This window comes from Cheilinus undulatus, linkage group 17 (genome assembly GCF_018320785.1).
Source record: "Cheilinus undulatus linkage group 17, ASM1832078v1, whole genome shotgun sequence".
NCBI classification, from domain to species: domain Eukaryota; kingdom Metazoa; phylum Chordata; class Actinopteri; order Labriformes; family Labridae; genus Cheilinus; species Cheilinus undulatus.
Window position 1 is genome coordinate 7,738,035 of NC_054881.1, and position 25,057 is coordinate 7,763,091.

At 40.6% G+C, this 25,057-nt stretch overlaps 1 protein-coding gene across 2 annotated transcripts in view; it reads left to right on the plus strand.

Annotated features, from left to right (window-relative positions):
• The window catches only part of unc5da (unc-5 netrin receptor Da), a 506,379-nt gene that overhangs the window by 456,571 nt on the left and 24,751 nt on the right, over window positions 1–25,057 (plus strand). For both annotated transcript variants that reach the window (XM_041811637.1, XM_041811638.1), the window contains one exon: window positions 16,238–16,409. In XM_041811637.1, the coding sequence (XP_041667571.1) occupies window positions 16,238–16,409 (172 nt within the window). The remainder of the gene's footprint in view (window positions 1–16,237; window positions 16,410–25,057) is intronic.

The following is a 25,057-nucleotide window of genomic DNA, read 5'->3' on the forward strand; positions in this document are numbered from 1 at the left end:
GTGCCTGAGGGATTTGTACACGCAAACAATATAACTACAACTTTATGAAAAGTACTGTAACCAGGTCCCTGAAAACCACATGAATGGGCCGTCCCCAGCTGTGATTTATTGATGATATCAGTGCATGTGTGCCGGATCAGTAGCATTGGTGCTGGCGGCCTGGCTAACAGTTCTCTGATTATGGAGCTGAAAAGTGTGGCAAGTTATTGTTGTGTTTGAATGTTTAACCATCTTAACCACATTTACTACCAATTTTGCCAATTCCACTGCCACCTTTTACCCATTTTTGCCACTTTTTGCCATTTTTGCCACTTCTTTTAGTCCCATTTAACCAATTTTTGTCCCTCTTTTCCACTTTTTTTGCCAATTGTGGCCCATTTTTGCCTCTTTTCTTTGCCACTTTAAACCCATTTTTCTTTTCTTTATTTGACTCTAATCTATCACTTTGAACCCAATTTGCTATTTTTGCCCAGTTTGCTACATTTTTAATCACTTTTAACCCATTTTACCACGTTTTGTCCAATTTTGCTGCATTTTAATCACTTTTAGCCCATTTCTGCCACATATTCCTTATTTATGCCATCGTTTGTCCATTTTTTGACCACATCAACCCATTTTTGCCAATTTCACCGATTTGTTATATCTTTTAACAATTATTCAGGTCTTCTTTTTTAAATATTACATCTTTATAATAAGAAAACATTAATCATCATAACCCCACCCACCAACAAAAAAACAACAACACAGAAACAGTCACCAATACACACTCACACTCTTCCGACTGATGAGGAGAGGTACAGATACAAAAGAAAAAGTCATCATGACTCTTGACCAATGACAGAAAAAGGTTTCTATTATGCCTTCCATGCTGATCCTGTTAAACACAAACATTTCATGATGGAGATTTACATTAGCAAACAATAGAAGAAAACTGTAACACAACTGATGCAAATGCATCTAAGATGCCCCATGCTTCCTCCAATTTGAGTTGGCACTTAAGATTATGATTTCGCAGTTTTTCTATGTGAAAAACTATGTGTATTCAGTTCTTCTTAATTAAGGCTGTCTCCGTTTCTTCTGCTTTTTTTCTAGCATCCTGATATTTGAGAACATTATGGCCTAGCTAGTCAACATCACTTTCCCAATCATTCAATTCAGTGACATTTTTGACATTACTAGTAAAAAGGTAATTCTGTTTTAAGAGGATTACTTTTTTAAAGGGATACGTCAACATTTTGGCAAATTTGCCCATTGCCATAATTCCTATAGTCTTAGTAATAGGTTCATTACCTTCAGTTGTCGGTGCAAGCTATTTTTAGATCGCAGCTGCCGAGTTCGGACCTGCTGTGCCAACTCAATGTAAGCAGACGGTATTCTGGCTCTCCCTCATCAAACTCATCAAATACACAATCCAACAACTCCAAAATGCTCTCGTGGACACGTTGTGACCTGCACATTCACCACACTATGAAATAATAATGTATACTTGTGTAACATTATGACACATGAAGCAAATACTCAGAACTATTTCTTGAGTAAACCACTGGGCGGAGTGACACAGTGTAGTAGCCATGTCTGGAGTGTAGTTCCGGCTTTGCATTTAGCTTTAAAACATGTCCGTCTCAAGGGTTCTACACCAGTCAACGCTTTATGGGAGAGTGGCAAAGAGAAAGACACTGTTGAAGAAAACTCAGATTAAATCTGGACTAGAGTTCACCAAAGGCATGTGGGAGACTCCATGGTGATGATGAGACCACAATGGTTTGCAGTGTTTGGCAGACACTAAACTCTGCACATCAACACACCATCCCCACTGTGAAGTACGGTGGTGGCAACATCATGCTGTGGGGGTGCTTCTCAGCAGATGGCCCTGGAAGGCTTATAAAGGCAGAGGGTAATATTAATGCGGCATTTCTGGAGGACAATCTTATTCAGTCTGCAAAATAACTACAGCATTGGAGAAGATTTATTCGGCTTCAGGTTCTTCACCAGTTAAAAGTTTATTAGAAACATGCACTTATTACACAGCACCACCTTCATCATGGTGACTCATGCAATACTGTGGCTATTTTAAACACCCTGATATACGGTATAACCATAATACTCACATTCCTACCTCAAATATTATGAAAAGTTTCCAAAGCCAGAGAAATCCTTCATTTTTACAGATGTAACAGCTCCTGTCTTGTCATGATAGTCACCATGTTTTTGTGTGGATTTCTTAGTCACTTAGGTGACAAGGCTGGCTGTTTAATATTTGATTTCTTACCTGGATGATGAGTCCAACCAATTCACCAACACATTTTCAAACAGTATGAGATGGAAAGTTTCATGAGTAGCATCCAGAGCGACTAATCTCACACCTGAGACATTGTGCTGATAACAAAACTACCAGTAACCTGAATCAAATGCCCCCATTTCACTGGCTGAAGACGCCGCTGATTCACTTCCTGTGGATGATATTTCAAGAATGAGCCTTCATTATAATAGATAAGCCAATTAGCAAGCTAGCTGCCTTATTTGTGCACCTAGGTGAGATGGTTGAATGAAACTGATCACAGTTTCTTTCCTGCACACCTTGCCACACAGTCTGATGGTTGGAACAGGACAACAGATGGCAATATCTCTCCAGTTGCACAATTTCCATTGATCTGCTGGTGTTCAGCCAAGGAGAGACTGTTGGTGGATGGAACAGGGTTATGGTTAATTAATTACTGGAAAGATTCAGAGCTTTTGTGACAACATTTGTGGCCTAAGCCCTGTAAGACGCTCACTGGCCCTGCTGAGGTCCCTTTGAGTTACTCATGTCAATATGTTTTACCATTGAATAATATGCATACTTATATGTCTTTATATTGCCTTTTTTCTAATATCATTATAAATTGAGCTCAACTTCCCATCTTAGAATTCTGGCACTATTCTGACCTTGATTCTTTGCATTTTAATATTTTTTAATGTATTGTAAAGCACCTTGAGATGCATTTCTTGTATTAAAGGTGCATTACACATTCCATTTATTTGGTATTATTTTGAGCTGTCATCTTACCCTAATGCCACCAAACTACATGGCGCCTATTGGGTCATTTGGCTAAGATACAGATCAAAGGTCAGTTATAGGCTGTGGTGCAGAGCTCAGTTAGTGGGCAGGGTAATACACTCTCTTGCCTAAAGCCTCTCCAATCCAGCCAAGCTGCTGCCCTCCAGGCTCCTGCTTTGCTCTGATAAGCCCGATGCTGTTTACTTCTCTGGCTGTCGTTTAAGAAGCTGCAGGAGCCGTGCACCACTGAGCTGTCAGTCAAAGCCCTATCTTCTGACAGCCGCAGAGTCCGCGGGAGAAATTGGATCCTTTTCTCTCCATTCAAAACCTCGGCCATCTACATAAGACGACGCTTTCCTCAGCAGAGAACGGGAATCGATCGGCTCGGACTGGGTTTCAGGTGCTCAGAGGATGGTTTGTCCACCCTTTAGGCTCTACGTGTTTGTTTAGCGGGCGATTTCCTGCAGCTCCACGTGGGATAGTTGGTCTAAGGACAGAATCACACCATGTGAAGAGGAACACCTGATATGATGCGACTTACACAAGTTTGAGTGAATGACTTTAGCGGTATCATCCCCATGTTTCTGAGCTGAGAGGCACCCTTTTACTCTGAAGTGTCAGTCAGACCTGCCTCACTGTAGGCTTCTTTTTCAATTTTTTGCTTGGTGGCTTTTTTTAAGTCATGTTTTGAGTGCTCTCCTGTTGGAATCAAGTGAGTAGACCTCAATTTAGCCTCTTGAACCTGGAAAATGTACTTCAATTCACCCTGAAAGTGCCTTTTCTTATTTCAAAGGGCAAATCCTACAAGTAGAAACCCAGAAACAGACTTTGTACCAACTAAAAAACGACTTTTGTAGCAAAGCCTTAGGTAAACAAAAGCCTCTTTATGTGTTCTGCAAATCAGAACAACGTAATTATCATTATATTGGAATTACATTATGGGCCACTGTATCTGTGGATGCTATCCACAGAATATTAAAACTTGTGCTTCCAATTGTAGCTTTTTACTGCCTTATATTGCAGTAGTTCTCAAACTGTTGCAAACCCAGACAAAATGAGGACCAAAAGGGTGCAGTTAAAGCAAGCAGCAGCCTCCATAGTTAAAGAATGAGCTGCAAAATCGGCCGTGTCTACTCAAGGCTGGCACCCCTACCCGGACCAACCCCCATGGTCATGCCTCTGCACTTCCTTGGGGTTCAAAACTCCACCTGCATTCTATCAAATCTCCAGCAAGGGAAGCGTCCGACGACTGTAGTCTGATTGATTGTGTTACTATGAGAAAATGACCCTACTTCTCAACTTATTTACTACCTCATTAAATATTTAACTAATGAGTCAATTATCTCATTTACAAGTACTAGCATAAAGTCTCCAACACAGCAGGAGGTTCATTGTGTTAATTATGGAGTCATTAATGGGCTCTTGTTTATCTCAGACACCCTATGGTCAGATGTACAGCTTTTATTGCATTAGCAGCAGGTTTGACTTCAAACTGCTTCCCTTTGGTGCATTCCTGCTCCTCATATTTCCAGTCTCTAAGCCAGAAAGTTGGAGTAAAATCAGTGCTCAACTAGGGTGTGGCTTCCTGTGCCTGGTTAATTTGATTGACAGGCGTGTTGTTGTTGCCCGTGGGCTCAAGACCCCCCTTGGCTTTTCTTCCTTCTATTTGCCTCTTTCTAGGCTGATTGAAAGTTACTTTTAAGATGACATTTCAAATGCAACCAGCATAGTTTGGCCTCAAAACTCCACTTTAGATACCAAGTCACTAAAGCCTTTTGAGCCCAAAGATTCATGACACAACAAAACACTTTATTTGTGGCTCTTTTAAGTCTTGATTTTAAATATTATTCCCCCAGAAAACCTTGAAAAAGGGAAACTTTATTTGCACCTTTTTACCATTTTTTGCCACTTTTCACCCATTCAAGTGTCCTTTTGTCATTAAATACCACTTTTTTCCCTACTTTTTGTCTAGTTTTGCCACTTTTAGCCCATTTAAGCTACCTTTGCCATTAAGTACCACTTGTTTCCTTTTTTCCCCATTAACGCCTCTTGTTGCCATTTTCTTCCCCGATTTTTGCCCCTTTTCACCATTTTCTGCCATTTTTTCCCATTTAAGCATCCTTTTGTCATTAAAAACCACTTGTTTCTTATTTTTTGCCCATTTTTGCCACTCTTCACTGCTTTTTGCCCATTTTAGTCACTTTTCACTCATTTTTTTGCCTTGTTTTTGCCACTTTTGGACCATTTCTTACCACCTGTAACTCATTATTTTGTAACTTCTCACCCGTTTTTGCTACTTTCTGACCCTTTTTTAACTTTTCTCCCCATTGTTGCCCCTTTTTCATGCATTTTTGCTGCTCTTTGACCATTTTGCCATCTTAAATTATTTTTTTTGCTACTTTGAGCCCTTTTTGCCACTTTTCACCACTTAGACCGTGGCTCTTGCAAAGGTGTTTTTCAACAATTTGGCTCTTTGGTTGAGCAGGGTTGAGTAACACTGCTTTAGAGCATTGCAGAATGCCAATTGATAACCTAAAACTCCAGATAGACTGTTTTACGTATCCACTGCATGGATGTATTTCACATTCATCTGGGAAACCTTCTAGTGTTGGAGAAGGACAGGCCAGGTCAGGTCAGGTATAAGATCATATGCTGGTTTGGCACTTTGTCACATCAGCCTTGGTCCTGCCTGGGCCAGGCCCATGCCCCATCTCTCCAGGTATCCTCCAGGCTGACCTCGCCACAGTGGGTACTGGGCACCAGGTATGCAGGTAGCTGGATCAGGCCCAGGAAAGTGTGCCAGGTGCCCATAGAAGGGCAGCTGCTGCTCCTGTATCAAGCAGCTGACCATTCCCGTCCCAGCTCTCCTGAGAAGTCAGCATTAGACACACAGTCTAACTAGCATCCAGGCCTCTTAAGAGTATATTATGACCAGGAGGATCATGGACTGGAAGACTTTCGTCTGCATGCTCAGATACCGGAAGTGTCCCACCACCTTACCCACCAAACCCAACGCCCCATGCCCAAGGCCTTTTCAAATAATATTCTTGGAAGGCGATTGGATACGTTGTCTGTGCCTTCACATTCATTATGGGCCAATCAGAGCAACAAGTTTTCAGTTGGTGGAGCTTGTTGGTGGACGAATCTCATGCCTAGGCTGGTCTCTGTCCAAATCCCACAGGACTAGAATACAACACAGAAATTGAGGCTTTATGCCAGTCCCTTGCCACCCCAATGCAACTCCATAAGGTGCAACATACCTTCTGTAATGTGCTCTCGTTTTATTTCAGCAGAGCGTGGACATCTTTTAATCATCTAGCTGTCTGAAGAAAGGTTCCTGTGTCTTCCTGTGGTCACACTCTGGCACATTTACATTATCGTTTGTCACTTATGTGACACCAGCATATGAATTATGGGTAATTACCTTGGAATTTTACAGTAACACATGGCAATTTTTAGTAATTTCCCAAGAATTGCAATTACTTAGTTTTACGTTGGCATTTTACCAAGTAGTAACTCAAAAATATGGTAATATGAAGGAAGTATTCATAGAGTTATAATGTTTTGATCATCAAGTGATTTTGTGGCAGTTCACTGGTAATTTGATGGTCTTTTACCCTAGATTAGATTAGCAAATATTGACTAAAATCCTGATAAAGCAGTTATTAGGTAGTTTATACAAACGTCTTTTGATAAGGAAAGCATGCATATGCCTATTTTAGGCTTTTATCAGTGAAAGAATTTAAGTCTACGTCGATTTTTGGCGGCAGCGTGTCACTTTTGCTTTTGTCTTGGGTCCTTGGGGGGCTCTGCTTCTCTTAGGAACATGTAGGGGGCTCCAAGGACTACTTGAAAATTATCCAGGAAGGACTCACTTTAATTTAGTGGGCCAAAATAAAGATGTAACCTTTAAATTATCAAACAACAGCACCCCTCTCTGCCCTTGTTTATAAAAGAACATGTGGTCCAGTTATAATAAAACTGCCGCCATACTACAGCTACATCCAGGCTAAATGCTACTCCAGCTGCCATTGCATATACCTGCTTCCAGTACAACTGGTGGCTTTCACACTAGGGGCCCAGTCCCGGAGTGTGCACTTGAGCCCAAGTCTGATTCGTTTTGGTTAGTGTGAATGCAAACGAACGCCAGGACAGGCACATTTGGGGAGGTGGTCTCGGGTGCGATTCAAGTGGACTCTGGCACAGTTCAGATGAGATGTGAATGCAACCACCCGGATACAAGACAGAGCGACATATCAGCTTTATGATGTCATCGTGTAAACTAAACTTCCTTCCACAGCACGTAAGTTTGTTCACATTTTTCCTCAATAAAGGGCGAAAATCATCAGAATCTAGTCAATAAACGGTCTGTCGTGACTCACTTTATAGATGAACCCAAGTTGGAGTCAGTGAGAGGAGATGCAAAGGCAGTAAAAGTCTCTGTCACCTCAAAAACTGCTGTATCTGCACAGCGGAAGCCCATTTAATCTTCTGAGCTGCAGGTAGATGTGAAGATACGAAGAGCGAAGTTGCTGGCATCTTCAAAAGTGATTTTAAATCATCCATGGCAGCAGGGTGGACTTTTTTTTTCTAGGTTAAAACAAAAAAATAATCTTCGCTCAGGTCATGACCCGAGTGGTTGCCATGGTAGCTTGTTCTTCTCTCTCCTCCTTGGCTGGGTTGTAAACCAGCTGCGTGCATACCGCCACCTGCTGTTTCAGAATGAGTATATATGCAAGTGGGCGCAGGCACAGATCGATGTTGCTAGTGTGAAAGAAAGCCAGCTGTCCTCAGACTGGGCAAACTGGTTTCAGACTGGAGCTTTGCAAGATTGATCAGCCTGATTATGGGCATGGAATCTGGCCAAAAAATATGGCTGGCTCTTGGCGTGACTTAGGTAATGCGCCACTACTGCTTATTTTGTTTCAGTCGTGCAAGCTCGAGTATATTTCCTCTCTTTTATGCGTGTCTTTCAACATACATTGTGACTTTTTATTCACTGATTTAACTGTGATGCAGGTCAAGGTAATCCAACACCAGTTGAACTGTGACACCGGTGCTGTACATCAGACAAATACATGATAAAAAGTTGACATATAAACTAAGTTATCTAGGACTTTAAACTTATTTTTAAAGATGATGTTTACATTTTTTAATGAATGGAAATGACCTCCTGCAGTACTCGAGGGCCCACTAGAAGGCCATGGCCCTAGGCGCCAAGCTAGCTGTAAAGGGCTGACACTATTTAAAGCTGCTAATTATCAGCATTTGGCAAGGTAGGATAAAAATAGCATTGTGTAGATTCAATCCAATAAAACAGAGACACTGTTACAGCTGAGAGGATCAAAAGAGACTCATTTGTCTCCACTTTTCATCATCACAGCTCTCTGAAATAAGAGGTTTGTTTAGTTTTTGTTCCTTTATTTAATCTCAGTCAAGTGACTCTTTAATTCATCTTTAAACTGTCATCTTTAGAGCTCTGTATCATGTCTTTATTATGTTAGATTTTGATTACCGCTTCTGTGAGAGCTGGAAACACAGTCTGCTGAAAACTAATGAGGCAATGTCAAAATATTTTCTATAATTGTGTATTAAAACAAAGGGAAAAATGGGCGCCACACTAATATTCCAGGGTGAAAAATAGAAAGAGGTGTGTTTGTGTGCTGCAATTGTGAGACTTAACTAATAACCCCAATTACCCATGTACACATTAACCATTATTGTTCAGTGATACATCTTTGTTCTCATAAGCACAATCAGAGATGCTAAATAACCACCTTTAATCTTGCTCACAGGAAATCAGGCTAATTAGCATAGATTCAGCAGCAGGTAACCTTGGTTTCCTCTGATCCGCCGGGCTGATTAGCACTAAAGTGCAGCTGCAGGGCCGCGCCGCTGCTGTCTGGATGTGTGATTTTATTTTCAGACAGGGGATTGTAACCTCTTTACATTTTTTAGTGTTGATTGGTTACAGCTTAATAAAAAAAAGGCAGCTTCATGCTAAAGTTGTCAGCAGAAAGTGTTGTAATAGCAGTCACAACAACCTCAGCAACACAGCGTCACTAGGGAACGCTTCATTCACAGCGGGAGCATGCACAAGCACAACGATCACGCCTCTGCAGCATTTCTCATGCTTCTACAGGTAAATCGTTGCAGGAATGGAAAGACCTAAAATCCCACTGATGTGAAAGTGCTGCTTTAATATGAAGGTTTTTTAGTGAAGCATCTTCTATTTAAGACCCTGTAAAGAGAAATCCAAAATTTGTGTTTTAACACTCTAATAATGTTGGAATATGGTTGCTGAAAACGTGTGAAAAAAAAACTGAGATCTACATGTGACTGAATTCAGGATTTAGACAGAAAGTTTTTAATCTCTTTCCTGGCAAGGGGTTGATGTGGGTGGGGCCAGTATGTGAGCTGGTGATGTCGCAAGCCCACAGTGGGGAATGATCCCGCCCCTCTAACATATAAAATCACAGAGCAGGTTATCTCAGTACAGTCTGTTGTTAGCTGACGTCACTGCCTTTATTCAAAGTTAACAGTTAAATGCTGTTTCTTGTTCATTGTGAGGTAAATTTGCCCAAATCTAGTGGTCTATGGATCATTTAAAGCATCATAACAGAGATCTGACCCAGAAACGGACTTTTGTCTCTTCTCTGGCTCAGAACCAGGAGCTGCACTCTGATCATAAGGTCAATGTAAGGTCAAAGGGCAGAAAAATAGCGTGAGTGCTTCCCTCCATTCTATCTGGAGCATTTTTTTTATTGTAGAGGATTGTATTTCTCCTGAGTGGGCGTGGTTTCAGCTTATTCAACAGACATGCCCTCACTATCCTGGATTTTACTGCCTCATTTTTCATGATTTTGAAGTCTAATTTCATAAACTCGGAGATGTTTTAACTGACTGAAATTTGATCAAGGGTATGGGTGTCAAACTCAAGGCCCGGGGGCCAAATACGGCTCGTGGTACAGTTATACCCGGCCTGCAAGATCATATCATAGTCTTTAACTGGGCCTAAAATATGAGGTCAGATTTCCTTCAGTATTAAAATGTAAACTCAACCTTGATTATATCAAGTATCTTTAAGTCATAAGTCTTTTTTATCCTTTTTTATAAAGATTTTAAAAAATGTGTAAAATTTTGCATAGCACAATTGTGACATATCTATTATTTGGACTTTTATCTTATGTTTTGAGCTTTTAATATTTATTATTTTGACTTTTAATCCCATATTTTGACCTTCTACATTTATTATTAGGACTTTTAGCTAATGTTTAGGCCTTTTCAATTTATTATTTAGGTTTTTTATCTCATATTTTGACATTGTCAATTTATTATTTTGTTTTTTGTCTAATATTTTTGGCTTTTTCTATTTATAATTGACTTTTTATCTCATATTTTGACCTTTTAGGTTCACAGTTTTAAATTTCAAGTTACATTTCAGCCTTCAAAACATGATTCCGACTTTCTTTTTTATATATTTTCTTTTAAAAGCATGATATTAACATCTAAATTTCTGTTTTGACCTTTTGCACTAATAATTTTGACTTTTTATCTCAGATTTTGAGCCTTTAACGAATCAGTTTGACTTTTTAAATCTCAAAATCATTTATCATCAGTGCTTATTTTTTCCCTATAATGTATTACCAGCAAAAATGAGGTTGACAGCTTGGTTTAATGTGGACCCTGTTAGGCACTCAGGTTAGACCTTAATTCAGAATCCGACCCCTTCTGTGACTGAGTTTGACACCTCTGATTTAGGGGTTCATAACACAGTGACCTTTTATACAACAAACCTAAATACAGATTTATTTCACTTAACAGGGCCTTTAACCATAAGATGCAATTATGCACATGAGTAGTGAAATTGCTTAAATATGTTTAAGTATTTGATTTTATGCTCAGATGAAGGATGAATTCCCTGAAACATATGGAGTGGTTGATTCTAATCCAGTGTTAAAAATAAAGTTTAATGAGTCAGAAAGGAAAACTTAGAATGTTACAATGTAACACTGTTAAAAAAATGTTATAAACTTGGCAAAAGTGTTAAATTGTACTCTATGGGAGCTGAATTATAACAGCAGAGTAAACCGGCAGCACAACTGGAAGTTGTTTTACACTCAAGAGTTGAATAATATGAAGTGTTAAATTTGACTCTATTTTGAGTTAATTTAACTCTAAAGTGTTAACACTAGAGAAAAAGTAAATTCGACGCCAGTCTGGGGTGGGACCATATGCACTTGGATATGGTGTTAAATTTATCTCTTTAAATGTTACTTATTATTTACTGTGTCCTCATACAACAGTGTCTTCTCCAAATAGAAATGGTTAATGCTTTATGTAGAGCGGTATTTTACTCTTACTAGATTGATGCTCCTCTTTAGAACTACATTTGACTCCAAATAGGTAATCCTGCTGCCTTTACACCTATAAATGGAGGAACAACAACATACCTTTATCGGGTTTAGACTTAATGTTCTAATACTAAAGAAACTATCGTAGTGAACAAGGACCCAGGAGTAGAGCACAAGACGAGGTAGCCAGGTTAAAGGAGTTTACTTGACAACAGCAATAGTGCAAATGATGGTGAGTGTACTGGCAGAGAGACAAAAAAAAGAGAGGACAAAATGGAGTTAGACAAAACACTCACTGAAATCACTGGATTCAAAGATTGTAGAGAAGCCAGGTTACCTGACTTGAAGCTGGAGTACACAGGTGTGAAGGTTTATCACCACGTGAGGAGATCTTGATTGCAAAGGATTATCTGCAGCTGGGACAGCTAACGAGGTGCAACCGTGACCGTCCATGAGTGATGGCAGCTGAAATAGAGCTTAAGTGGGCGTGGTTAAAGGCCATGTAAAGTGAAAACAGATCTGTATTTAGGTTTGTTGTATGATAAGCCACTGTGTTATGAACCCCTAAATCAAATTTCAGTCAAATAAAACATCTCTAAATTAATAAAATTAAGCTTCAAAATCATGAGGGAGTAAAATCTGCTCCAGTATGGTGTGGGCGTGTCTGTTGAATGAGCTGAAGCCACGCCCACTCAGGAGAAATACAATCCTCTCAGGTTTTAAAAATGTTACAACCTGAACTGAGGACAGTACTCACACCATTTTCCTGCCTCTTGACATTTTGTTGACCTCAGAAGAAGAGACAAAGTCCGTTTCTGGCTCAAATCTCTGTTTTGATGCTTTAAATGATCCATAGACCACTGTGGCTGATAGATTTGGCAAATTTTCCTCACAATGAACAGAAAAACAGCATTTAACTGACTGTTAACTTTGAATAAAGGCAGTGACATCAGCTAACAGGCTGTAGTGAGATGAACTGCACTGTGATTTTGTATTGTAGTGTTAGGCCGGCCACACATTACAGGATTTCAAGCCCAATTTTAGCCAAGACCCTGAATCATAAATATGAAACATTTTTGATATTTACGATTCTAGGTTGTAGTGTCGCTGACGGAGTACCCACAACAACCAATGAGAGCGAGCACACCGGGTAGCGTCACCAGACGAATCATACGTCCTTTCAGGACAGCCTGTTGTGGAGAGACACCGTGTTTTGTTTTTTGGGGGGGTTTTTTTTGGAAGTCATGTGATCACGCAAGGTCGTAGGCAGGTCAGCAGGTGTGTGGTCTCCAGTGATCTGACAGTCTGGCTGATTCGTCTAGTGTGTGCGTTCAGAGGATTAAAGATGAAAAATCTTTGGAAATTGTCCTGAAGTCGGTGGTCTCCCACGGTTTTAAAATCGTTTCAGATTAAAAAAATCGTCTAGTGTGTGGCCGGCCATAGAGGGACAGGGTTATCCCCTCCTGTGGGCCTCACAAGCCCACATTTTGGCCCTGCCCACATAAAACCCAGCCAGGAAAGAGGTGAAAAACTTTCTAACGTCTGCTCGCTCTCACTGGTTGTTGTAGGTACTCCTCAGAGTATCATAAATCATAAACATCAAACATGTTAGATATTTATTATTTGGGGTCTGGGAGGCTACAATTGTGATTTAGAGCAGTAAAATAATCGTGCTGACACCACACACATGAGGATAATTCATTTGCAATTAGGCTTCACTCAGGATATGCCCCCTTCGCGGGGAGGCAAATCTTGCCTCAAATCGGACTTAAAATCCTGAGTTGGAAAATTACGAAGGAAAATAAGGATTTTTTTGTTTACTTTTTTTGCAGAGAGAAAAGTGATTTTAATTTTTACACTTCAAGAGAAAGGAAAATAAATAATAAATGTCACGACAGACAAAGCCTTCAAAGATGGAATATGATTTTATTTTATGATTTCTTCTTTTATTTAATGATCTCAGACTCTGTCATCAAAATTCTTGCATGCACAGCAGCCCATATGAAAATCAAATAGATTTTATATCCCTACGTCTTTTCATGACATGAAATTGCTTTCTTCTCTTTTGTGAACAAATAAAGCAGAAGAAACGCTCTCAGATTTAAAGGGCGAGGCCGAACTGGAGCACAGCTATTGACTGGGTTATATATGGAGTCAGCTGGTTCCGTTTTTATGTGTCAACATGAGAAGTGGAACCTATAAAATCACACTTTCCACTCTCTCTCACTCCACGGGAGTCTCCTATGTTTGTGTGCGTACACGTGTGGCTCCACTTTACACGTTTGTGATGCATCATGTCACAGTTTGTCCCTGCTGCAGCTGTATTAATGATGCTGAGAAATATCCACGCTGCTCCGGTGACAACGCCACCAATATTGTGTCCTGTATGTGTGAGGTGTCCAGCCGGGCCAACTGCATGACTGATGGTGGTCCCATTGATTGCTCTCAGTCTTCAGGGCTTCCAGCCAAGATTGGGCCCCCGGCCAAGAGCAGCTCGGCCCAGCTAATCTGTCACCGGGCCGGCCAGAGCAGGCTTCATAAGCTCCATCGACCCGCCGAGCTTACACGCTGTGTGCTAGAGCCTGTCCTCCCCAGCCTCACTGTCCATTAGTCTTGGTGCTTTAATCTTCCCCTATCTGTGCGTCTGTGTGTCAGCTAGTCAGGGATTGATTCATTATGAGTGTCCCAGGATTTGAGTTTACTTTGTTCCAAGGCAAGGGTCACACTCTGCTACACGGACGCCTGTTTAAAGCAGTGATTCATTAGAGGTGTTGTTTATGTCTTCATTTTCATACTCTCCTCAAGGGGCGGGGATTCCTTTGTTGAGCAGAGAAGAAGAATGCAGAGGAGAAAATCTTAAAGGGATATTTCTGACTTTTGAAGTGGGATTCATAGGTACAAATATAAGGGATACTGGCTGAAAGATATAACGTGAAATGTTCAGACAGTAGGTGTCACACTTTAGCTGATCTCTACTAACATTTTGTTCTCATTTCTTTGAAGTTTTATCGACCAAACAAAGCATTCCCTTTGGATTGGAAAGTCCACCAGTTCTCCATTATGAATCTATATATAGCACTCCTAAGAGGGCAGGGCTGTCTTTCCAAATGTGGTGGCACGTGGCTGATGGTTGGGCAGGGTAGGGTTCACTCAAAAAAAATAAAATGTGTGAGAAACAACAAGAAGGAAGCTGTCCCATCCTATTCATATTTCCTCCAAGCCTTGTAGAGACATGCTCAGCCCTGCCCACCTAGCAAATTCGGTGTTTTGGCCAGACTCCATACCTGTCATGAGGAGGATCAATCTTGCAAAGCTTCAAGCTGAAAAAAATTGTTCTGGTCAGAGAATCACTGCAACAATTAGCTCAGAGATGTTTGAGGAGGACAAGGCCGAAGCTGCAGGCTTGCAACTAAAAGCCGATAAGCATGGCAGCCAGTGAGGTGATTAGCATGGATGGAGCTATAGTGGTAGTTGTAGCAAACCTGGTTAACATCTGTTTATTGAAAGAAGCACAGAATGCCACACTAAAAGCTTTTCTTTATGTAAAAGTTGTGTTGGCTTATCTCGACTGGCTCCAGCCAGCATGGGTTATATGTGGGCTTCAGTATGGGTCCCATGTGGGTTTGTCCAAGGGGTCCATGGTGGCCCCACCTGCAACTGCCTATGTGAATTGCAAGTGTGGTTCAGCCCAAAAGAGACCCATTTAGGCCCCAAGTGTTTCATAGATGAATTATAAATGATGGAGAAAATCTGTTTCAGCATTAGAAGTTAGACTTCTATGTCTGCTCAGAAAGATGATGATGACTTCCCATTTGTGCAGCAAGATATCCCAGATTGCTTTGCAAGTTGCTTGTGGTGCGAATCAGACGTAGTGGCCACTTTTTAACAACTTTTCCTCATTATTAACAAGGGAATCCTGGAAAACATTAAAAGTGAAATATTATGCAAAACGCCCCCTGGTTCAGTTGGCCCTCCCCACTTGGAAGAAAGTCCAGCCCTCCTCTTCTGAGGAAGAGGGCAGAACCACATCCATTAAGACACATCCATTTCCTGAGAGGGGCGGAGTCAGACAGCTCCGTAACAGCTCGTTCTGAGCGGGGCTGAACAGGGTTTTTTTTTGTTGTTTTTTTTTACATGCAAAAATCTAATACTAGAGGCATGTTTTGGGGGCCTCTGAGACAGATATAACTTGCCTTAAAGGCTCAAATATGTCCCCTTTAAGACACAACCACAACGGTGGGAGTTTAAAATCCTTTTTTTAACCGCTTTTCCTCCTTGCAGGCTCTAAGCATCCATTTAAAGATAACAGGGAGGATTCTGTCAAACACATAGACCCTGTAGAGTCCTAGTTTAACTGAAAACACTCCTTTGTAAGACAGCAAGGGATGGAGGAGGCTGCCTCTCAGTGATCACCACAGCCTGAATGCTCAACTACCATACTGTAGCTAGTAGATGTGCAAACTACATTTGGAAAGAAATGGTACTAAAAGAGCATTGCATCTGCATAGAAACTGCCTATTGAGGAGTTTGCATATGGGAATAGAAATACTGTGCTTTAGGATAGAAAACTTTTATATTTTTTTCAGAGGATTCCAGAAATATCTCTACACCAGGGTGGCTTATACTCTGAATTTCACAGTATTTACTAATGCTTTACTTCTGCTTTATTAATGCTTAATAGTGGGCAGTTATTATAAAGTATTTTTAAAATGTCTGAGTGCAGTATAGAAGGTGTTATTTTAAGCAGTACTACTGGTAATAAAGCACCACATTCAACCTAAAATCCTGACATTAGCAAGGTTAACTTTGCTTTAATTTGTGCTTTTCTCTCTCTTTGTATGTGCAGCGCCGTGTCCGAGGATGCTCCAGAGATATTTCTTAGCCCTGCCGTCACGTACGGCCCGCCCGGCCTCGACCTGTCCTGTCCCATAGCCATGACCATTGCCCATTGTGCCGAGGTTGCCCCTGAAAACTGGACCATCCGGCTAAAGAGACAACTGCAGGACAACAAATGGGAGGTGAGTCGTTTGTATTTCACTTCAGCTGTAATTATCAGGTCCAAAGTCTCAGCTGAGGCATCAATGCAGACTGTTAACAAGCACAAACACACTCTCACATTGCGCCTGGAATATCAATACGCTGCAACAAAACTGCTTCAACTTACTTTGATGAACATTTTCATCCAGCAGTGAAGTCATGCGAGCACGGAGCCGATTTCAGGGTTGCCAGCTCAGATTTGTCATTCTGCATAAAAATTCAGCCTTTCAAGCTCTACCTCATGCTGTCATACATCCAAAAGAAATGTCAGGGCAAATGCAAATGACTGCTATTAGTCACTGAGACATTCATTTCTTTTTTCCACTTGATAAGATGATAATGGTATTTTAAAGCATTCCTCTTTCATGAATGTCTGAATTCACTGAATGCCGTGCAGCTGTTAATGAATTTTTGAACACAACAAACACAATTTACATTACAATGAGAGTAAAAGACAAATATGTTGAAACATTCTGCAAATTTCTATTGCTTTTTTCCATTTGTTTGGTTTCTTTATTATTGGCTGAAATATACGTTTTAAAATGGGGTTTCTTATGCGAGTGCAGAGCAGGCTGGAACAGGAAGATGTGCATACATATCTTTAATTTGTTTCAATTATAATGCTACTGATGAATATTATCCTTAGAAGTACTATGACTCTGCTTGTAATATACATATTTTAAGTATGGATGTATTAAAGTCATGGAAATACTGCCCATTATTACTGTAAGTTATCAGTATCTTGACACTGATGATAATCTAATCTCTGGTGTAAAACTAAGGTGATCTAGATGAGAGTTGGTTAAATAGTGAAGTTAAGTCGCCAAAGAAGAAGCTGACTGCAGGATAATGTCAGACATCGATGAAGACTGACAAGAGATGAAGATTTATAAATGGTGATATTAACACTGTATTAACCCTTTAGAGACCTTTGAGATTGTTCAGTTATTAGGATATTGTGGTGTTTTTTATTGTCTTGCAATATGCTGAACATAAAGGTAAAATACATCACTAGTGTGTACATAGTTAACAATAAGCAGCAAAATATTATGGGGTTAAAATCCTATCTTTATTCGAGAGCATGCTCTAATGTTTGAGAGCAAAGTTTCAAGTTTTGAGAGCATTTTTTATATTTGAGAGCAGATTTACATGCTTTGAGAGCAAAACTCTGTCATTTTGTGCTCCGATTTTTCCTTCAAAACCTTGTTTGTGCGCTTGTGGCGCTAATAATGGCATCAATGGGAGAGGAGCTGCCCTTCCTCTAGGATTTCTTCTGCTCACATACTAAACAAAACTGCTTTCAGCCAATAGGAAGTGAGTATCAGTTCGACCAATCACGGTAATGCTGCATAGTTGCTAGGGGGGTTTGATAGATTGAGCTGAGCGTGCTGTAAGGGCGGCTCCTTTCCCATCTGTTCCCGCTCTGGAGCAACGTTGATGCCATTGTTAGTGCCACAAGTGCACAAACAAGGTTTTGAAGGAAAAACCTGAGCACAAAATGACAAAGTTTTGCTCTCAAAACATGTAAATCTGCTCTCAAATACGAAAAATGCTCTCAACACTTGTAACTTTGCTCTCAAACATTAGAGCATGCTCTCGAATAAAGATAGGATTTTAATCCCATAAATATTCTATATACTGGTAAAAGACAAGAAAATCATTAACTACAGAATAAAGATAGAGGTTTACACACTGTTCATTCTCTGGTATGAGAAAGATTTTGTAGATCAGATCGTTTTCTTTTTAGAAATAGAGTTACCTTTTGGGAGCTAGATGGTGTGCATACTGTTTTCCCTCTTCTGAAGAATATTCCATTCATTCACTTCATTAACATATTATATTCTACTGCAGCATATCATATATCATATGGCATCTTATCGTGTCGTATTGTATGGTAGGGCTGGAAAATTCATCACAAATCGCAGAAGTTGCAATATTTATTTAACTTGAATTGTGTCAAAATACCAGTTTAATAAATCACTTTTTTGCAGTGGCAGAGATTTTATGCACATTATGCAAACATTCAAGTGTCAATTGTTTTGATAATGGTTAACGAAAATCCTCCTTTTTGTGTTCTATGTATGTTTTTCTTAATCAAAATTAGTGACTTAAAAATGATAATGCCCTTAAACAAAGCAAATGAAATCACATTTGCAATCCGAGCAAAAACAGTTTGCCCATTCTATCTAAAACTGATGAAGCCTAGCGTTACTTCACGAAAGTCATACTCCAGCTGTGATAAGCTGATAGCCAATCTCACCTCCTCCACCCCAGCCGCCTCCTTTATAGCTTAAAGCTTGTTGTGACCTAATTCAGATTCATGCTGATATGGATAAATTGCTTTGGGAATAATTTCATTGTTTTCAATACACATGGTCTTATTTATGGAATTATTTATTGTTTGAATTTGTCAAAAAATACATAAGATTAACCCAAGAATAATCGCATATTAAATTACAATATTTGGGGAAAAAAAACGCAATTAGATTATTTTTGCAAATCATTAAGCCCCATCGTACGGCATCGTATCGTATCATATCACTTATCGTATTCTACTGCATCATGTCCTATCTTACCCTTCTGCAACATATCATCTGTCATTTTCAGTTGTATTGTTAGGGTGTGACAGGGCATGGAGCCCTAACCCTACATAACCTTAACCTGAACCCTAACCCTAACCCTGTGGTTCTCAAATGGTGTGGCAAGGCACAAGGCAAGTCTAGTAGTGCCTTTGGAATGCATATAACAATGCATCATTTATTTAACTGTACAATGACTGAAGATATTATGAATTTAGCCTTGCATTAGTTCATGCAGGACACAGTAGTCATTGACTGCGTTTACATAGACTTGAGTATCCCGGTTATGAGTCATATCCTGGTTTTTATCATATTCAGAATACTGTGTTTACATGTGCACAGAGAAACCTGGTTATTCATATCCCTGTATACATGAGAAAAATTAGTATCCTGGTTTCTGATCACTGCATCATATCTGTGCGGTTGTGATGTTATCTTACAACACCAGGTGAGGTAAGTTTGAAATTGGAGAAAAATTAGATCAGTTATTTTGGGTTTAACATAGTTAAATGCCAGCATCACGTTGCAGAAATGGAACCAACCTCGTTCCAACAACGGGAGAAAACACAATCTCATTTATATTAAGAATGTTTTCTAACAGGTATTAAAGCATGTGCAGAAAAAAAGAGACTGAGAGGATGGCAAGGAGTGAAAGAGAGATCTCAGATGAATAAGTTTAATATAACTTGATATTTCAAATTATTATCACTATTAGGCTATTAGAATTATTATCATTAAACAATACGAAAGTTTGGCAGAGATGCCAAGAAAGAGCGAAGCAACTTGCAGTTGACTTACTTCACTTAATGACTGTCCCGGGAACGACTTCAAAATAAAAGTCTGTGAAAACAGGGGCAGCTCAAAGTGGGCCTTGAAAAGAGTTAAGCTTTTACTTTGAAAAGTACACTGGAAGAGTCATCGTTTCTAAAATGCAGGGCTAGGAACCGATGACAAACTGTGCAGGATGATTACCAAGTGCCTTCTTAGCATCTTTATCTCACAGAGCTCTAAGTCCCGGTAACTCATGACATGAGCGGTCATTCTCTGTCTCCATAGTAAACTACCCTCGCGTTTCACTCAATGCTGAAAAATTAAACAGTTCAGTTCATGTTTTATCTAAATATGAGTGGGTTTTGACACAAAACTGCTGTCAGTTCACAGACTGATCTGCTGCAGACACAGCCGCTAAGCTGTCACTCTTTCTGAGCGGCATGGATCAGCTGTTCCTCCGCCACTTAGACGCAGTATTTGTATCTGAAGTTAAGTTAGATAAAATTTGCACCTGCGCAGGTAGTCTACAGCAGCCAGAAAATGGGATACTGCGTATACATGGCACAGTATCCCGGTTTCTTTTGGAGTTCTCCAGGTAGCAAAACCGGGTTTCTCAAAACTGGGGTACTGTAAATCCTGGATTCTGAAGACATATACATGCACAAAGAGAAACCGGGATACTCAAAAACCAGACAGAAACCAGGATAATCAAGTCCATGTAAACGCAGTCATTCTATCCCCCCATGCCACATTGTACTGTCCTATATTGTAACTTAAATTATCATGTTGTATCTTATCATTTTGCAATGCCTCATGTCTATCATGTATCGGGTACTGTACCATTCTTTGCCACATCAAACTTTATGGTATTGTAGCTGTTCTGTTATGTCCTATCATCTTGTTGTGTTTCCTATCATTCTATTCTACAGAATTAAGATTTTCCAAGCTCTACTAGCAGCTATTCTTCAAAGCTAAGAGTGAAATATAAATATTTCTATTTGTTCATTTTTTGGACATTGTTATTGGAAAATGTTATGATTTTCTGGGCTTAAAATCAATGTTTTTTTTCCAACATCATCGTTATCTCTGTTCTGCTCTGAAAATGGTAATTTATCTCTGTCAATTAGTGACAAGAATTTTGCCCCTGCACCGCTTATGTAACCCTATTAATAATGAATTTTTCAGAGGGTTTCTGATAAAATAGCGCTCTACGGTTAACGTGGCTAGACCATTCTCAAACCTCTGCGTGGGGTCAAAGATGGCATGTGTGCTTTCTAAAAGATTCAGGACTCCATGTCTATAAATACAGTGTAGTGCCATCTTTGTGATGGCTGCTGTGAGCTTTTTTCTCACATATAGCTCTCTCTATAAAATAACACCTCTGGAAAAGTCCTTCAACCCTGCCCTGCAGAGCGACTCCCCAGTCTCACTGAGACTTGTTCAGACATCTGACTTCAATCCAAACACCCTCTATCCATTATCTCGCACCACTGCTGCACAGTGGCCATATCTAAGATGCTCTTTTAATATTTAACTAACCTCATCAAGAAGCTTTAGGGACCTCATCCAGGCAGAGTGACCCCCGAGCCGTCGCGTTTGTGTGACCTTGGAGGGCCCGTGGCTTCCTCCCAGCCTGGTCCCTTCACTCTGTGTGACATTTACACAGATGTAATTTGCCAGCAGCCGTGTTGCACAAAAGGGAGCTATCAAAAGACTGTCACTGATGGGAACTATATGCCAAAGGAAAAGGGAGAAAGGAGGAGACAGACAGAAAGACAGGCAGCTTCAGAGACACTGAGAGAGAGGAGATGTTCTCTAAGAAAATGTAACGCTGTGACCCGTCTCTGTCAGAGTGAAATAATGAGCCCTTTATCTTAGGAAGGATGCTCACTCAAAACCTAATCTCTGGAATTAGTAATATAATGGGAGATGGAGGTCTTTCTCCTACTCTGTCTTCGTCTCTTCCCTTTTTCTCGCTCCGTCTCCCTCTCAGTTCCATCCCCATTAAAGCTTGCACTTTTGTGGCGCCAGAGTTTGACTCCATCATTTCTCCCCAGCCGCCCGGCGGGGATGAGCTATGTCGTGGAGATCCTTCATGTCCGCTGCAGCGCTAATGGGGCAGGTTTAGGAATCCGTGGGCCACTAAATTACCCCACATTGCTTTTTATGCCTCAGCCAGGCCATATGCAGAGGGGAGCCGCGGGTCACAGTTCTGTCTCAGAGGTGATTTAGGGCGGATTGAGCACAGGATGATGAGCAATTGGCCATTGGATACGACTTCACCCCGCTAATCCGTTTTGTCAGTGTTACTGTATCCCCATCTGTTTAGTGAGATGTGCGATTATTCATCTGGCCTGCGTTCAGCTTCGCACATTTCCTGAGAGTGTGTATGAGGGGCCGTTTCTAGTTTACTGTCTGTGTCTTAATAGCATCTTGTCACTCCATAAATTTACAATAAAATGTAGCAGATCAGCCTCTCATGGCTTGTTACACAACTGTATTACCAGTTCTTTTCTTTCTGGTTGCTGAAAGCTGGCTGTAATCTTATAGAGAATACACAGAAGGCAAAAACTACAATAAGAGTAAAAATTCACATTTGGATTTCTTACATACAAGGTTGCGTACTTTCAGGGATACCTCAAGGTACTAATGCAAGCTCCTTAGTTTTTTTAGAATGTTGTTTTAAAAAAAAAACCTTACATTATTCACTCAATACCCCTTCATGTCAAAGTGAAAACAGAATTTAAGAGATTCCAGAAAATTTGAATTGAAAAGAAACAACTGAAATATCACATTAACCTAAGTATTCAGAATTTTTACTCCGTACATACTGTATTTGAAGCACCTTCTACAGCAAGCTTTCTACACCTGCATTGAAGGATTTTCTGCCTTTCTTGTTTGCAAATCCTCTCAAGATCAGTCAGGTTGGACAGGGCATCGTTGGTGGACAGCCATTTTCAGGTTTCTCCAGAGAAGTTTGACAGAGTTCAAGTCAGAGCTCTTGCTGGGCCACTCCAGGACATTCACAGTAGTCCCTAAGCCACTACTGTGCTGTCTTGGTTGTGTGCTTCAAGTCATTGTCATGCTGGAAGGTGACTAAAAAACGAGACGTCAACGCTCAAAAATGTCTTTTAGATAGTTTTATTTTGAGGCAAGGCACAACGGACGCATTTTGGTGTTCTCTTCTACATTTAACCCTTGACAATGCTGAAGAGATCACAGGTCGAAACACATATTAAAGCAAATGCCAAGCAATGTGGTCAAAGGAACTGCCTACAGAGCTCAGAGACAGGATTGCTGTGAGGCACAGATCTGAGGAAGGCTACTAAAAAATAATCAGTTGCACTGAAGTTTCCCAATAGCTCAGTGGCCTCCAGAATTCTCCAATGGAAAAGGTTTGGCACAATTAGGACTCTTCAAGAGCTAGTTGCCAGGCCTTAACAATTGGAGTAGAAGGGTCTTGGTAAGAGAGGTGACCAAGAGCTTGATGGTCACTCTAACTGAGCCTCAGAGATCCTGTATTGAGATGGGAAAAAGTTCCAGAAGGGCAAACATCACTGGGCTTATGGCAGAGTGGCTCCACTGAAGCCTCTCCTCAGTGCAAAACACATGAAAGCCCCCACTTGGAGTTTGCAAGAAAAACCAAGACTGAACTGTTTGACCTCAGTTCTAAACGTTATGTCTGCTGCCGCCACCATGCTCCACTGTTGGGATGATATTGGGTAGGCTATGAACGGTACATGGTTTCCTCCAGACATAACTTTTAGAATTGAGGTCAAACGATCTCCATGTGGGGGTTTTCGTGTGTTTTGCACTGAGGAGAGGCTTCTGTTTAGTTACTCTGCCATAAGCCCAGTGATGCTTGTCCTTCTGGAACTTTCTCCCATCTCCAGGCAAGATCTCTGGAGATCAGTCAAAGTGACTATCAAGCTCTTGGTCACCTCTCTTACCAAGACCCTCCTCTTTCAATTGTTAAGGCCTCGCAACTAGCTCTTGGAAGTCCTAGTTGTGCCAAACCTCTTCCATTTGAGAATTCTGGAGGCCACTGAGCTCTTGGGAACCTTCAGTTAACTTCAACTTCATTATTTTTTAGTAGCCTTCCCCAGATCTGTGCCTTGCAGTTATCCTGTCTCTGAGCTCTGAAGGCAGTTCCTTTGACCTCATGGTGTAGCATTTCCTTTGTCAGCTGTGAGGCTAGAGAGGTGTGTGCCTTGCCAAATCATGTCCATCTGTTTAATTTACCACACATGGACTCCAATCAAGGTGTAGAAACATCAAGAGAAATGGAAGGAACTGAGCTGAATTTAAGTGTTTTTTTAAAGGGTCTGAATGCTTATGTCAATGTGATGTTTCAGATTCTGTTTGTACTTTGTCATGATTGATTACTGTAGCATCAGGCAGCAACACAACAAAATAGAAAAGTGAAGGGGGTCTGAATACTATCTGAATGCACTGTATGTCGGCAGTCAGAACTTAACATTTACACCCACCATCCCACAAATGTGGATGGATTTCAGCTGTAGCGGATACAGCAGTGACTCAAACTAGCCACCCTTGGTGGGTTGACTTTATCACTATGCTTCACTCTAACTGTACTTGGCTGCCTCTGCTCAAAAGCTGCTCCCTGGGTAGTCAAGCAGCTTGCTTTGACTTTCCAGGGAGCACAGTGCTAGAAACACCCCATATTGATAGATACATTAATGACGATGCATGTCAAAATGATGAACTTTAGTTTGGCAGCGATGCACCCTTAGTGGCACTAAAGTTAAGAATGAGGGTGCAATGAAAGCTTCAGGCTAGAGAGGCAGAGGAGGGGTGGTGGAGGTGAAGCTGTGCCAGGAGCAGCACAGTGTGATCTGCACTGGTGATGCAGGGATCAGTACGAAGGTTGTCGTATTTAAATGGACTGCATTATTTAGAGAATGAGGTGTGATTGCTTGCACGAGCTAGGAGAAAATTATTCAATCAGATGGCTGTCAGCTGATTGCAGCTGGTGGTATGACTTCTGAGTCCTGCATGCAATAACTTTTATCTGAGTAAATGAATTAGATTCCTATAAAGTAAAGCTTAAAATATGTTGGAAATAGTATGAAAAACGCCAAGCTAAAAAGCTGGAAAAGTTTGACCCTTGTGTCGTGTGTTAACATGGAGGCAGAGCTTATGACTTACACTCAGGCCTGTCAGTTAAAGGAGCCCAGCATGTTTTGGCTCCTATTTGGGACTGTCATGTCGTCTATCTTTTTATACAGTCTATAAATTCAAGAGGCTCTTGGCTTGAA